This window comes from Larimichthys crocea, unplaced genomic scaffold (genome assembly GCF_000972845.2).
Source record: "Larimichthys crocea isolate SSNF unplaced genomic scaffold, L_crocea_2.0 scaffold271, whole genome shotgun sequence".
In the NCBI taxonomy this organism is placed as follows: Eukaryota; Metazoa; Chordata; class Actinopteri; family Sciaenidae; genus Larimichthys; species Larimichthys crocea.
In genome coordinates, this window is record NW_020853581.1 from 493,469 (window position 1) to 508,055 (window position 14,587).

Genomic DNA, 14,587 nt, shown 5'->3' on the forward strand with positions numbered 1-14,587 from the left:
ATTCAATTCAGAGATGTCAGCGAGTGCATCATCAATGATCAGAGAGTTTCATTAGCAGTTAGGACAGAGAACGCCCCAACACCACCGCCAATGAAAAACAAATTAATAAGAGGAAGAACAAAAATATCTAGGGTCTTATTATAATATTGTATTAAATTACACTTACACTCATTCATTTTTAAAGATAAATATATGCAGTGCAATGGTTAGCACTGTCGCCTCACAACAAGTTTCTGTGTGGAGTTTGCATGTTCTCCATGTGTCTGTGTGGGTTCTATCCGGGTACTCTGCCTTCCTCCCACAGTCCAAAGACATGAACCTTAACAGGTTAATTGGTGACTCTAAATTATCTGTAGATGTGAATGTGATTGTAAATGGTTGTTTGTCTCTATGTGCCCTGTGATGAGGTGGCGACTTGTCCAGGTCAGCTGGGATAGGCTCCAGCCCACCGTGACCCTGATAAGGATAAGCGGTCACAGATAATAAGTATTAATGACAATGATGATAATAGGCACATTCATTATTAAATATATATGTCATAAAAATATACATTTATTAGACATTCAGACAACAACAACAACAACAACAATAACAACAACAATAATAATATTAATAATGCTGTTGCTACTGATGATGATTATGATAATAATAACCGTTTAATAATTTATAAACAATTAATAACTTATTATTATGAACAAGGAGGCTCCAGCGTGTTTGATGACGACACTCGTTAGCAAAGCCCCCATTGGTTAGTTGTCGACCGGAAGTAGACTACGACCCACTCTTTTCTCTTTGCTCCGTGGCATTTTGGTCCACAGGCTCGCTGCTGCCGCTGACTTCAGACCAGACCAGCGGCTGTGAGCACAGACAGACATGGACAAAGACGGGAACAGGTGAGTAACTGGTTTTAGACTGTTATCCGTGCCTAGCAGACTCTGTAACAGATTTAAAATAATCTGAAAGCCTATTGAATCTCCGAATATCGCCAAGCTAGCTACAGAACCGTGTCGATATCCGGTCTGGAGTTTTCAAAGTAAGTGTCCATGATAATCTCACTTAACAGAGGTTTAAACAGATGTCACATTTATAGAGCAGCGCACAACAACGTACAGCACAGTCACCAAAATATGTGTATGACAAAAACTGAAAGCCAAACTTCAATTACAGCTCACTGTGAAGTTGGACACGGAGACAGACCGGTCATCTGATCCCATTGAACCACAAGAGTAACCAAATCATCATTTTAATGACATGTTGAGAGATGTGACCCACCCACTTAAATAGTCCAATTTTAAAGTAACAATTTAGTAAATTCACTGCAGGTTATGAGCCCCTGATGATGTATGCATGTGTAATCTTTGAGTTCATATCAGCGTGACACTTTTATCTTCATCCATGTCCAAGATAAATGTAGGAAATGGTCTGAACGTCTGTTATCTGTTGTCAAAGTCGTGACTCGCAGCAGTTTCATGTGACTGTTAGACACAAACCAAGCTGTGTGTCAAGTGAGCAGATCCTACAAGTGATCCGTGACAACCCACAACTGTCTGTATGTTATTTTACCAGTGTCATGTTTTTGTTTTTGTTTTTGTTTTTTGGCTGGTGAGTGAGTTATTTTTCCATATTTTACTAACATTTGTCAGGTAGCTGTGGCTTGAGCAGACTACAGACCTGATGCATGCTGTGCTTATGTTTCTCTCATTAATGAATTGAGAGAACCGAACTTGTGTACGCTTCATGTCTGTCTCTGTTTGTGTCTCTGTGGGACAAACATGCACAACATGTAAACCTGAACTTCCTTTCTGGAAGCTGTGAAGGAGCTCTGTTAAATTATGCGTACATAATTGTCACATGAGTTCACAGAGCATAGTTAAATTGATTCCTCCTTTTCTCGACTCGTTGACCTTCAGACTTAATCAGCACAATGGCCCCATGATCAGTTAGGATTTTGAAATGTCTAAAGTCGTGTTGGCGTTAAACTGCTGTGTTGCACAGTGTGAGGCGGGTGTGAAACTCATTTTCAAGAAGGAAACAAAAGGCTAGAAAAACAGAGCTGTGCACTTTGAGCAAGACAAGGAAGTGTTTGGAAAATGCCTCTTTCTTTCCCGTCAAGCTGTGAAGAAACACTTTTATAACACCGTAGTCGTCTTCAAACATCAGAGCCGTGGTTTCCAGCTCCCACCCTTTGGACAACCTGCTGGTTTTCATTACAGCTGCTTTGAAACTGATTTACACCTGTGAGGCGAGGTGGAGGAAAACAGCATTTCTCTGTGCGCTGAGGGGTGGAGCTGTAGGTTTGACGGCGTGGTGACCTTCAAGACACAATCGTGCGTGGTATGTGGCGGGTAAGATAAAGTGTTAAAGGCTGCATACTGAGGGTTTCCTGCCTGGAAAAAAGACTGGCTGGCTTTGTGTGAGATAGTCCTTGAAACACTGTGCCTATTAAAATATTTTGTCTTTCTACTTTAATCTCACAAGGTTTCTATTTTGAATCCACACTTTATTGTGTAGGTGTTCTGTAGAGCGCTTTTATTTTGAAAGGGGATCTGTTTAACCGGAAGTGTGTGTTGCAGCAGCTTGCCGTGGAGCTCGCCCACCAGTTTTCCTCTGTGCTGTTGTTTAGCTGGGAGCTAAGCTTTAGCTGTCGTGTGCTAGCTCTCCAGGTGAAGCCAGCTCTCTGTTTCTCCAGGTTTGAATTAATAATTCAAAATGTCGCTAAAATCTCGGTAGAATCTGGACAGAAAAATGTTTTATTCACCCACTGAATTGATTTGTTACTGGCAGGTTGATGTATTTAGTAAGGTTGCTTGAATGGTAACACAATATTGTATTATCAAGTGTTATTGTGTGACTGTGTGCTGGCTTTGTGTGAGATCTATTTGTGACAAAATAATCAGGAATACTGTGGCTGTTGTTATTATTGTTGTTGTTGTTATTATTGTTATTATTGTTATTATTATTATTATTATTATTATTATTATTATTATTATATCTATCTTATAGTGTTTTGTCCCCATGTCACATTTACAGTGTATTGTATAGCTGCTCATGTGTGTTTAAATCTGAAGTTTTCAAGTATAGTAACACATTATTTTTTTCATTTTCCCCAGATGATCATCGCATGGATTTATCCAGGACAAATGTATAAAGACATTGGCAGGTTTGAGCCAAAAAAGAAGACGTCCACAGTGAAATGACATAATCAAATCTTTAAGATGGCGTGCAGAAGCATATTGTAAGTAATGTGATCAGACGGGAAAGGGAATGCAGACTTGCCAGCTATAGCTTGTATGTGAGCGCGATGCCCAGGCGGGGGTTGCCGCTCCAGGGCCGGGTCCGCTGGCTCTTCCTTGGCCTCTTCCTGCTGCTGGTGCTACTGCTGTTTGCATACCTCCTGGAGTGTACCCCTCCAGCAGACATCAGCCTGGCCCTGCCCGGCATAGCAGGGGAGAACTACGGGAAGGAGTACTACCAGGCACTGCTGCAGGAACAGGAGGAGCGCCACCTAAACCGCGCTGCCAGTCTCAAACGCCAGATAGCCCAGCTCAAGCAGGAGCTGCAGGAAATGAGCGAGAAGCTGAAGCTCCTGCAGGACAAAAAGGAGCTGCCTGGGGTGCAGGGCCTGACCGAGACGAAAGACCAAGAGCCGGGAGATCTGCTGGAGTACCTCCACTCTCAAATCGACAAGGCGGAGGTGAACACGGGGGCCCGCCTTCCCAGTGAGTACGCTTTGGTTCCCTTTGAGAGTTTCACCTCGTCCAAGGTGTACCAGCTGGAAATGGGGCTGACGCGGCACCCGGAGGAAAAACCTGTCCGCAAAGACCGCAGGGACGAGCTGGTGGAGGTCATCGAGGCTGCGCTGGACATCATCAACAACCCAGACGAGGAAGATGGCGTGGAGGAAGACATGCCGATGCAGAGGCAGACCTACACAGAGGGTCACTTTTCCGAAGGTAAGATCTACACTGCCTGACAGCAGACTAATGAATGATGTCTGTATCTGATTTGAGAGTGTTTCTCAAATTCTTTTCGTTTCCCAGGACTGTACAGGACGGAGCGGGACAAAGGGACACTTTACGAGCTGTTCTTTGCTAAAGAGGATTCCAGCAGCTTCCGTCACGTCACGCTCTTCAGGCCTTTCGGCCCCTTAATGAAAGTCAGGAGCACATCTGTAGAAACATCAGGAATGATTATTAACATCATTGTGCCGCTGGCGGGCAGAGTAGAAACATTCTCACAGTTCTTACACAACTTCAGGTGAGAATGAAGCCGAAACTGTTGCTGTCTATCAGACATGATTCAGCATGTTCACTTCTAGCGTGCATCAAGCAGACAATGTTTGCCCGGTATTCAGCATTGTTACGCAATAAGATACAAGCTTAATGTCCTTTGAACTAATCTGATATAACATAATATATGTTTTTTTAGGGAGGTGTGCATACAGCAGGACAGACGAGTACATCTCACAGTGGTTTATTTTGGGCAGGATGGCCTACCAGAGGTGAAGTCATCTTTGGAAAAAATGTCAAGGTCCGTCCATTCACTGGCATTGCTTGCTTGTTTTGATGGTAACGTGTCATGTGAGTTTTCATTCTTCTGCGTTTTTGTTGTTTTTCAGGGAGGAGAGCTTCTCCAATTACACTCTGATCCCAGTGAACGAGGAGTTTTCTCGAGGTCGGGGCCTGGATATTGGAGCTCACACGTGGACGAAAGGCGACGTCTTAATGTTTTTTTGTGATGTTGACATCCATTTTAACCTGGAGTTCCTCAACACCTGTCGTCTCCACAGTGCTCCAAGTGGGTTTTTACACGTTATCGCTCAGCTTCATTATTGAGCTTCTGTTTACTGATGTCACAAATATAATAAATTGTACTTGATTTTTCTTTTTGTAGACAAAAAAGTCTTCTATCCAGTGGTGTTCAGTCTGTACAATCCTGCCATAGTCTATGGAAATTTGGAGCTGGCTCCACCTATTGAACTCCAACTGGTAAGGACTGAGAGTTCACATTTAGTTCTAAGAATAGAGTTAAATCCCCCTTTGCACTCATACTGTTTAAAGTTCATAGGCTCAGGCATATTTTAAGACATCAAAAACATCTGCTTGGAAAAACTAGTTTTTTCACAAAAAGTTCAGCATCAATCTGAACTGGGAACAGTAGTGGAAGTGGACCCTACTAATGTATTTATGTGACATTTGGGTGTTTCCTTGTTTATTGTGATTAAAAAAAAATCTCTTTTCAAATAGATTCACAAAAAAGATGCTGGGTTCTGGAGAGATTTTGGCTTTGGAATGACGTGTCAGTATCGCTCTGATTTCCTAAATATTGGTAAGTGCAGATTACTTCATATGATAATATACTAATAAACACACCACTGACTGACAATGTGCAATTTTATTCTATTCCTCCAGGTGGTTTCGATCTCGAAGTCAAAGGCTGGGGGGTAGAAGACGTCCACTTATACAGAAAGTATCTCCGGAGTGACCTGATAGTGACTCGGACGCCCGTGTCCAGTCTTTTCCACCTGTGGCACGAGAAGCAGTGTGCAGATGAGCTGACGCCGGAGCAGTACCGCATGTGCATCCAGTCCAAAGCCATGAACGAGGCCTCCCACTCTCACCTGGGCATGTTGGTTTTCCGTGAGGAGATCGAGGCTCACCTACGCAAGCAGGCCTTCAAGACTCAGAGCAAAACAGAGGAGTGAACGACGTCTTTCCAACGTGACAAGACTGCAAGGTGCTGACATTATTGACACACTACAGCAAAGACATGTTTACATGGGTCCTTCTGCATTTCACCGCACAGCTGTAGACAAATGAATGTACAAAAATGAACTTTGATCAATGTGAAACTTCACAACACAGTACAAGTCTTACTGAACAGCTACAGCAGTATCAAACATGAATAAACGATCAAATTTATAATCCATAATCTGCTGATGGAAAACTTGCACATGTGAAACAACTAATATATCTCTTTAGGTTTAGGTTGACGAGTTAAAATCAATTCAGTAAGCATGTTGTTAATATCTGGGGACACATAACATCTCATTAAGCCATCCTACCTGCAACCAGTTTCTGATTTCTGCATTCCAAACAGGTATGAAACACAACCAGCTGTCAACATTTACAATGGCTTTTTAATAGAAAAAAAGCAGTTACATGCTCAAATTATACAACTACTCATTTACTGGTGACAAAGAGAAGAATAAGAAGTTGCACTTTCTTAAAATGGAAGCTGAAAAGAAGTCGACCCCACAAGAACCAGTACGTTTCTACTAATTCCCAGTTGTCTGCAAGTTGAGAATCAAACATTTTCTAGTATATCTGCGGTCATGTATGGAGCCATACCATTCTTTTCGTATTATGTTTATAGGTTGTTTCCGAATGTGGTTTTTAAAAAGGGACCTTTTTTTTGTGTGTTATGTGACTGACAGTCACCATCTTTCTTTGCTGGTGGCATCTTTTACGTGATCAGTTTAACAGAAGCATGTTGAATAAATAGTTAAAGAGCCAGGAGCAAAGATGTGCTTATAGCATGCAGTGTTATGATATCAGGTCTATGTGGACCAGTAATAATTGTTTAAATAACAGATCTGTCATTGACACCCGGTGAGAATCACTCACAGCACTATTGTTTCTAATACTGGACTGAGATTGAATGTTACAGTCACTCTTGTAAATATTTTTCTAATGTTTCTGTTTCATACATGTGAGTTGAATACTTTTGTCATGCGTGCCTACATGCTTTAAGTGACATGAAGAGATTTGTTTTGAAGATGTGTCATGTGAACAGCTGTAGGCCGGATAATTTTATTCCATCTCATAATGAGAGAGGATGTTACAGCTGAAAGTGTTACGTTAATGAGTACAGCGGTCAAACCGCACACAGAGCAGGTGGGACATGCTTTTTTATTTTTTTTTCTCAGAATGAAAGCAGGTTATTCTTGCATCTCATCATGTACTGTAATTATTTTTATTCAATGTTTTTGCAAGTATTACAGCTTTTTGTAGATAGTCATCCTGCAGGAGAAATGTTACATGTCTTCCTCTCAGCGGTACACAACAGTTCAATCAGAAAGATCCTGTGCAAAGAAATGATTTATTTTGACATTTTGGCCATGAAATAAAACTTACAGAAGGCTGCACTCACTTCTGGTGTTAGCATTTGATTTAATGACAACATGTATGTTCAGTAAACGTGGCCAGCTCTATAATTTATACTATAAAAATGTAATATCAAATGTATCATTTCTTATAATCGTATGTTTCTTAATTTAAGACAAATGGCATAATACAATTGTATTATTCATCTGCATACAGTAAACTACATGAATAGAAAGTAAAAGAAAAAGATCAAAATCCAGGAGAGCTGACATGAAATAAAAGCAATGGGAAGGTTTCAGACGGCGTATTTTGATCTCAGGTACTTCATTGTATTTAATGTGTGAGCTGTTCTGGATGGATCCCCATGGACTTGTAGATCTCTTTGAGAAGAAGCAGAGCTGTGTCTTCAGACTCCCTACAAAACAAAACAAGTGTTTATATAAAAAACATTATATATACTTTATATACTTTTAAGGATATAACTTTATTTGCTAACCAGAGCTTGGGCCTTTATCAATGGGAAAAGTAGAGGTGTAAAGAATAAAATGAACAAATTCTTAAATTTAAAATCATGAGTGTAGTGATGTTCTCTGTACCAGTAGCAGAGATGACTCTGGAGGGCAAACAGGTACTCGTTGAAGCTCTCGATGGGCTTCTCCTGCAGGACGTAGTCGATGCGATTCCCTCCGTTCAGCATCCCAATCTTCACCTGAGGCTCCTCTTCCTTCTGTATCTCCAGGCTCTCCGGGATCTTATGCTCTGTAACTAACCAGAAAAAAAGTTAATGAGTCTCACACAATACAGAAATGACTTGATTTAAAAAGTTGATTTAAGAAACTCACCCTCCTGTGCCTGCTTCTCCTGCTCTTCGATCTGATTGGCTACGATGGCCAGCTCAGCCTGAAGCTGGGCGGACGCGGTGTGGGCGCGAGCGAACTCATTGAGTGTCTGCCAAGCGGTCTTAAGGGAGCTGATAAAACCGTGCTTCAGGTCGGAGCCCATCCTGGTGAGACTCTCCTTCAGCTCTGTAACACAAAGACACCCATCAGTAATCTGTCTGCATGAAAAAGCAGCCACGCTAATGGCTGGCATCACAACATGCATCTCTGCATCTATGCAGAGAAATATTGACAATTTTTATTACTTGACTGGCTGTCAAAATGAGACAACAACAAAAGACTAACTGTCCATGTTGAAAATTTCAGTCTAAAAAATTTTTTTCTGACCGTCAGCTTACATTTTTGCAAAAATGCAAAACCAAGTGAAAAATGTTTGCTCTGCCTGTTTTGCTACTATTTTCTTTCACCACAGCGAGTTCCATGTGAGAACAGAGTCTTTGTATTTTGCCACCACACAAATTAGGGCACTCCACCCATGAGAGGCAGAGAGTCCTGAAGCGAGGACACAGCATGCCTGCTGCTAGACCAACAACTCAGTCGAGGCTCTTATGAAGACATGTAACTGTGTTGGCATTTAGTGTTAACTCATGACATAATTGTAGCCTTGTTACTACTAATCAAAATGAACAATGACAACAGTGGTCGGGGTATTTGGGGTGATGAAAGCAGATATTTATGAGAAAATGATCAGCGAGCGTCGTACCGAGGTGGAGCCTCTTCCTCCCTTTGTGATGTGGGATCAAAACTGGCTTCAGCTCCAAGTCTGGTAATATCATGGGCTCAATCCTGTACGCCACTGGATCCAACTGAAAGGAAATGAATCACTGCTAAAGCCATCACATAGTAACACATAAAGGGACTCCGCTTTCATCACACTTTGATTATACTTTTAGCGACTATGTTTGTGTTTTCATGCACAGTAACTCGTGTGGGCACGTAGGGTTAAGGGGAAATTACTAGGTTTACTAAACATGTGAAAAAGACTATTTTAAAAGTTATAGCTGGCTGAATGAAATACCTTTGCACACTCCAATAATCTGTGCAGATAAAAAAATACAATAAATGGAATGCTACAAAGCAAGTAAGCAAATAATAAAGACTATACATAAGTACCCCACTTTAACTATGCCTTTAATCAGCAGTACTTCCTTCAGGATGTACAGATTTTGTAGAGCCGCCTACCGGATGGTAAATATTGAAGAATCCTTTGCACGTGGGCAGCTGGTAGCTCTCTTCAATTTTTTCCAGTCCTCGAACTGTCAGGAACATGCCGATCGGAGAACCCAGGGCAAAGAAATTCACTGGCTCAAAGTCCAGAGTGTGGTAGATCACCGACACCTGAAGAGCAAGGCAATGAGATTCTTATTAGTTATTATATCAAGTCCAATTCAAAACAGCTGCAATATCATCCCTTAGTCATGCTTACCTGTCCAGTCCCAACTTCAAAGTAATTGTAGTTGACGTGGACGGAGGAGACAGTGTTGCCGACAGGAAGCTTCTTCACGCAGGAATCAGGAGGAGCTTCAACTGCCGGTGGAGGCGCTGCAACCTGACTGACCTCTTTGACCTCCGCTTTCTTCTCCTGCGCCGCCTGACGTGCAGCCTGCGTACATGAAACCAACAGAGACACAAAGAGGCATTGAGTGTTGGTCCTGCAAGCCTCACAGCCACTCGGTAGATAAACATACCTGCTTATTCACTCTTTCTTTGACAAACTTGGCGATCTTTTTCCGAGGACCCAGTGGGATTCCCATTTCTTTCAGGTCTTCGATTGTGCACATAAGCTGAAAGAAAAAGAAACAAAGTGAAGCAGCCACCACTATACTATAAAATAGGCTATGATACTATTTGTTGAGTAAAGCAGTGTTTATAGGTTTTACATTGTTGGCCTTTTTGTAGCCCACAAACTCCCCCTGGACTGATTTTAGGTGACATTTATAATAAGTATTATTCTTACAAAAGATTCTATGTCAATCCTCTCCTCATCGAAGGTACTCTTGTACTCAGACAGGCCCAGATGTTCCAGCACAGCAGAAAGATCCTCAAACTCTTCCCCGTCTTCTTTGGGCTCCTCTTCCACAGCTGGAGGAGTGACTGCCTGTGTGACGGCGGCGGTCACCTGATGACAGAGGCAGAATTTACAATTATGTATTGCAACATTATTTTTGTGTTTGGTTTGCAAAATGTTTTTTTTAATGACGGGGCAGGATAATAGATGACTTGTTACTGCATGTGTTTAAGCAAGTGAATGAACCGTTAACCTGTTTGGTGTCTTCATTAGCGGTAGGTATGACTGGTGTGGCTGCTGCAGGATTCTTCTGATTTGACAACAGGTCAAAGAGAATCAGGGAACCTGCAGGTACAAAAGGAGAAACAGTCTTGGTGAAAAAGTGGGCAAACAAAGCCCATGGTGTAGAAGCTAACTGACTGGTTTATTACCTAAGCTGTGTCCGGACACTGATATGCCTCCTCTGTAGTCTGGGTTCCTCTTCTTGAACAGGGCATAAAGTCTATTAATCTCTTGGGCAACTGTGTCCATAATGGTCTGGCAGTAGGTGGGACTGTTGTAGAAAAGCACATCTAACAAAGTCTCATTTGTAAAGTGACGTAAACGTCCAGTACTGGGCAGGGTGATCTTCTTTATCCTCCTACAAAGAGAAACATGTCTGTGATTAATTTAAGTCTGGTGACATTCTATAGTTTTCTTTTTAGGAAATACCAAAACTAACAATAGATTCATCTTCTGACATGTATTGTCTGTGTATCCAAAGCCTGATATAGAGTATCTTATTCCTCTGTGCCACAGAGCTCCATTGTTGTCCAAAAACTATTTAAAAAACCCTCAGTGAACCACTTTCTTGCATCACTCCCATAAACACACACACTGTATTTTATTTCGAGTCAAACCACAGACACCATCCTGCTCCGGAAATAAAGTCACTAGAGCACCAAATAAATATTAAACCGCAGCTTAAAATCCCCCACAAGTGCACTACTTCCTCTTGTCGCGGTAAGTAAAAATTACAGCAGCCAATTACTGAAACTGAAACTATATTTTATGTATTTAAAGAGTTACATGTTTATTAGGAATAAATGCACTTGGGGCTGAGTACCACAGACACCACAGGAAAGTCAGAAATAGTGAGACACACAATTCTTTTGTACTGTTTGCACTTTTGAATGCCTCACCTGTCTACCCCTGTCGCATCTCCATGTAGAGCCGTGTGCCACTGGACAGGCAGGAACTCCACCCTGCTGATGGCGTGCTCGTCCAGCGGTTTCTTAAAGTGACTGTGCAGCAGCTTCAGTGACACACTGCGGAAGTCGTCGACTGAAAGCGCAAGGATTCTTACAGTTTATTTCATGTATAACATCACCATTGAATCTGCACTAATACTGGCATGTATCGCACAGTACTCACCACACTCGACCATGCTTCTAAACCTCAGGTCACACACGGGACCGATTCCATGAACCATGAACACGAGATGATCCACCTTAGCGAGCTCACCTGGAAAAGGATGTGTGGGATTTTAGTTTACTAACTGATCTACAGTCAGTTATTACCTACATTATTCTTTACATGGTAATGTGCACATAAAACCTGAATTGTGTTCAGCTCCATTACATTTAATCGTAGAGTTAAATTTGACTTTATTTACCCTCATAAAACGGATTATGGTGGCTGGCACTCCCTCTAATGTCTTTTAAAATGACTCGTCTCACTTTATAGTGTCCTAAAAATACTATCCGAGCTCTCTGTGTGGATCAATGGACTTTACAAAGTGGGTCTGAAACAACAAGCTGAGTTGTTGTTGTTTTTTCCCCCCATACGTCTCTACACTTAAGATTTAATTAACTTGTGTACAGAGGAAATTGACTACCATCAGGAACTTCGTCATGGTCATCATCAATGCCTCTCTTCACCACTCTGGGCCTGGTCTGCCCGTCCTGAGTCGTGCCCCACTCGTCTGGGATGGAGGAGGGCTGAAACTGCACAATCACCTACAGAGGCAGACAGAACACATTAAGTCAAACTAATGGGATTAATCCCAACAGGAACACCACTTAACACTAATCAGGCAATGGTTCACCTTTGGATTGTGCATGACAATGGTCTCCCCCGATGGGAACTCCAGTCTACGGTGCCACTGGTTGGTTGAGACAGCTTTCTTATACTCTCCCTGAAGTTAAAGACACAGAAACAGTGATTTACAACACATAAACTGCACATTAGAGTCGAGGGAGAATGGATGAAAAATAGATTTGTTTGACTGGAAGAAGCAGTGTGACACATTTTATTAGAACATCTATTTCTGGGTAAACATAGTAGTGAGACAAACCTCCAGCTTGTCACTAAACTCCTCAGAGTAAGGAATAAAGCGACTATCCGTGTCCCCTTTGTAGAACCAAGAGCAGCGCCGGACTTCTGTAGGTTCCTCCTCCCAGTAGACAGAAGTCCGTATGCGGTCGTAGAGCTGCACGTCGTAGCGCCCTCCGTCTGTTCGTACAATCACATTTTCTGGGTCTGGTTGAACTGGAAGAACAAAAAGTGTTATAAACAGCTCGCGGTTTCATGACGTTCTGTACGGGCGCAGTGTGTCGTCTTACCTGAGTTATACGTCTCCTCTAGCTGAAGAGAGTCAATGATACTGAAAGGAAGCCACATGCTCTTTGATTCCACTTGCTTGCAGTAAAACCAGTGAGGCTGAACAGGTTCATAGACATTGTAGTTGTACGGCATCATGGGATTAGCAGGAACTATTGCTCCAGCGGTGCTGGCTTGAGGTGGAGGGGCTTGAATTTGTGTGGGAGGAGGCTGAGGAGAGAAGGAAAAGATCCTGATTATAAAGTCCTCTTCATTAACTGATTGCATCTGAGTCATGTAGCTGGTGCTATTAACAGTCACTTCAGTAACTTAATGACTTAATTAAGTATGTATGACAAACAAATTGGACACAGTCACTGATTATCTTATAATCTACCTTAGTGTATGTGGGTCCTGACAGCGGGAATGTCTGTGGCGGAGAGCCAAGAGAGTACGGGTTCTGCTGCGGCGTGTGTGTTGGCGGCAGGACTTCCGGAGCTGGAATATAAGGACTGGCTCTGCTGCTAATGGGGGTGTGTCGGTACGGGTTATGACTCTGTGGCTGCATCTGGGGAGGTGGTGGTGTCATTGTGGTGGGGGGAGGAGTGTGACGCCCCATTGGGCTCTGGTACACTGCGTTGCCAAACGCTGGAGGAGCAGGGTTCATTTGTGAGCCTGGAGGAGGCACGGGAGCCATGCTGATACTGCTGGGAACAGAAACCAGGCCTGCTGTCGTCTGGGGTACTGAGAGGGCTGGCGGTGGGCATGGCGACTGGCAGATGGATGCAAACGGGTCGCTGGTGGTTACGGGACTGGAGAAGTAGTTGAAAGTAGAGGGGGCTGGTCCATTCCCAGAGATCTGCCCTAGAAAGCTGTCTTCTTCTCCAACGTCAGTGGAATCATCTGATGGATCACAACAGAGCAAAACATTGAAGTTTGAACACGGGGCATATTTATTTGTGACTCTGCAGGAGACACATTTAAACACAACAGGGGAAGTAGGCATGGAAAAAATGAGAAAATACCCTATAAAATTTACCAGAGTGCATTGTGACATCTTCAAATGTTTTGTTTTGTCTGACCAAAAGTGTACAATCCAAATATATATAAAGATATTCCATCTACAATGATATGAAACCAAGAGAAGCAACAAATCCTTAAGGGGGGGAAACCAGAGTCCTTGACACTTGATTTAACAATTATAATAAGCAGTTTTTTGTGCTTTTTCTATGAATGTATTAATTAATCAGCCAGTTATTTCAGCTCTTTATTAATGTATGTCACTGCTCATCACAACAAAGTCCTGAGATTGAGGATGCTCCATTTTAAAAGACCACCCAGGTTACACTAAAACACAGTTCATCACAGCAGTAGAGCTTTAAAACAGACTTCAATTTGTTGACTTTGTTAAAGATGTGGCCAACTTTGAGACCTCACGTGACATATTTTGAGATTTTCCTCCCTGACACCTGTACATCCTCTACACGTAACAACACATCACACAGGTGACAGTCTGACCTAAACACATCCCTGTCTCTCAGTCTAACCTGTGTGACAGACGGCTGTCAGCGCAGACACACAGTCTCTTTCTCTTTCTGTGTCTCTGACACTAAATAACAGCTGACAGCAGCAGGGACTGGGTTAGCTCGCTAGCTTAGCCTCCTGAGGACACAGACAATGTTCAGACATTTCTACTGTCGCTGTTTCGTCTCACCTCCGGATAACACCGCCGGACCAGTGGCCTGACTCACTGGCATGAAAGGCAAATTGAAATTAAACTCCGGAGCACCGCTGAAGAGCAAATTTGCACTGCTGTTGGGAACATTGTTATTTTTCCTATCTGCCATTTTCCCCTAGAATTACACGTAGCCACTACCGGAGCAGGCAGGCAGCACACGCTCAGTCCTCCACTCAGCTTTGCCTCTGACTTCGCAGATCTCTAAAGCATCAGCAGCGGCTGAGCAAACACACGAAGGCGTGACACATCGTTTGTA

At 42.6% G+C, this 14,587-nt stretch overlaps 2 protein-coding genes across 8 annotated transcripts; one reads left to right on the top strand and one right to left on the bottom strand.

The window, feature by feature from the left end:
• The first annotated feature begins 760 nt into the window (after window positions 1–760).
• Window positions 761–7,151, top strand: csgalnact2 (chondroitin sulfate N-acetylgalactosaminyltransferase 2). Of its 5 annotated transcripts, none has more exons than XM_010734553.3 (8): window positions 761–893; window positions 3,111–3,953; window positions 4,041–4,257; window positions 4,429–4,530; window positions 4,619–4,797; window positions 4,894–4,988; window positions 5,247–5,328; window positions 5,412–7,151. In XM_010734553.3, exons 2-8 carry the CDS (start codon window positions 3,302–3,304, stop codon window positions 5,702–5,704), a joined length of 1,620 nt encoding a protein of 539 aa, XP_010732855.2. In that variant the 5' UTR covers window positions 761–893; window positions 3,111–3,301; the 3' UTR covers window positions 5,705–7,151. The 5 variants fall into 5 exon arrangements, with proteins under 5 accessions (XP_010732855.2, XP_019113613.2, XP_027131821.1 ...); XM_019258068.2 differs by lacking the exon at window positions 761–893 and adding an exon at window positions 1,954–2,345; XM_027276020.1 differs by lacking the exon at window positions 761–893 and adding an exon at window positions 1,954–2,334.
• sec23ip (SEC23 interacting protein) lies at window positions 6,898–14,587 on the bottom strand. 3 transcript variants are annotated; one of them, XM_027276019.1, is made up of 18 exons: window positions 14,470–14,587; window positions 12,991–13,496; window positions 12,617–12,824; window positions 12,349–12,542; window positions 12,100–12,189; window positions 11,890–12,010; window positions 11,427–11,516; window positions 11,195–11,336; window positions 10,445–10,653; window positions 10,267–10,358; window positions 9,963–10,124; window positions 9,694–9,789; window positions 9,432–9,608; window positions 9,188–9,343; window positions 8,709–8,811; window positions 7,949–8,131; window positions 7,703–7,871; window positions 6,898–7,521 (listed from the first exon to the last, which is right to left on the bottom strand). In XM_027276019.1, exons 2-18 carry the CDS (start codon window positions 13,288–13,290, stop codon window positions 7,440–7,442), a joined length of 2,574 nt encoding a protein of 857 aa, XP_027131820.1. In that variant the 5' UTR covers window positions 13,291–13,496; window positions 14,470–14,587; the 3' UTR covers window positions 6,898–7,439. The 3 variants fall into 3 exon arrangements, with proteins under 3 accessions (XP_027131820.1, XP_010732857.2, XP_010732858.2); XM_010734555.3 differs by lacking the exon at window positions 14,470–14,587 and adding an exon at window positions 14,308–14,463; XM_010734556.3 differs by lacking the exon at window positions 14,470–14,587 and adding an exon at window positions 14,308–14,440 and having other exon boundaries at window positions 7,703–7,865.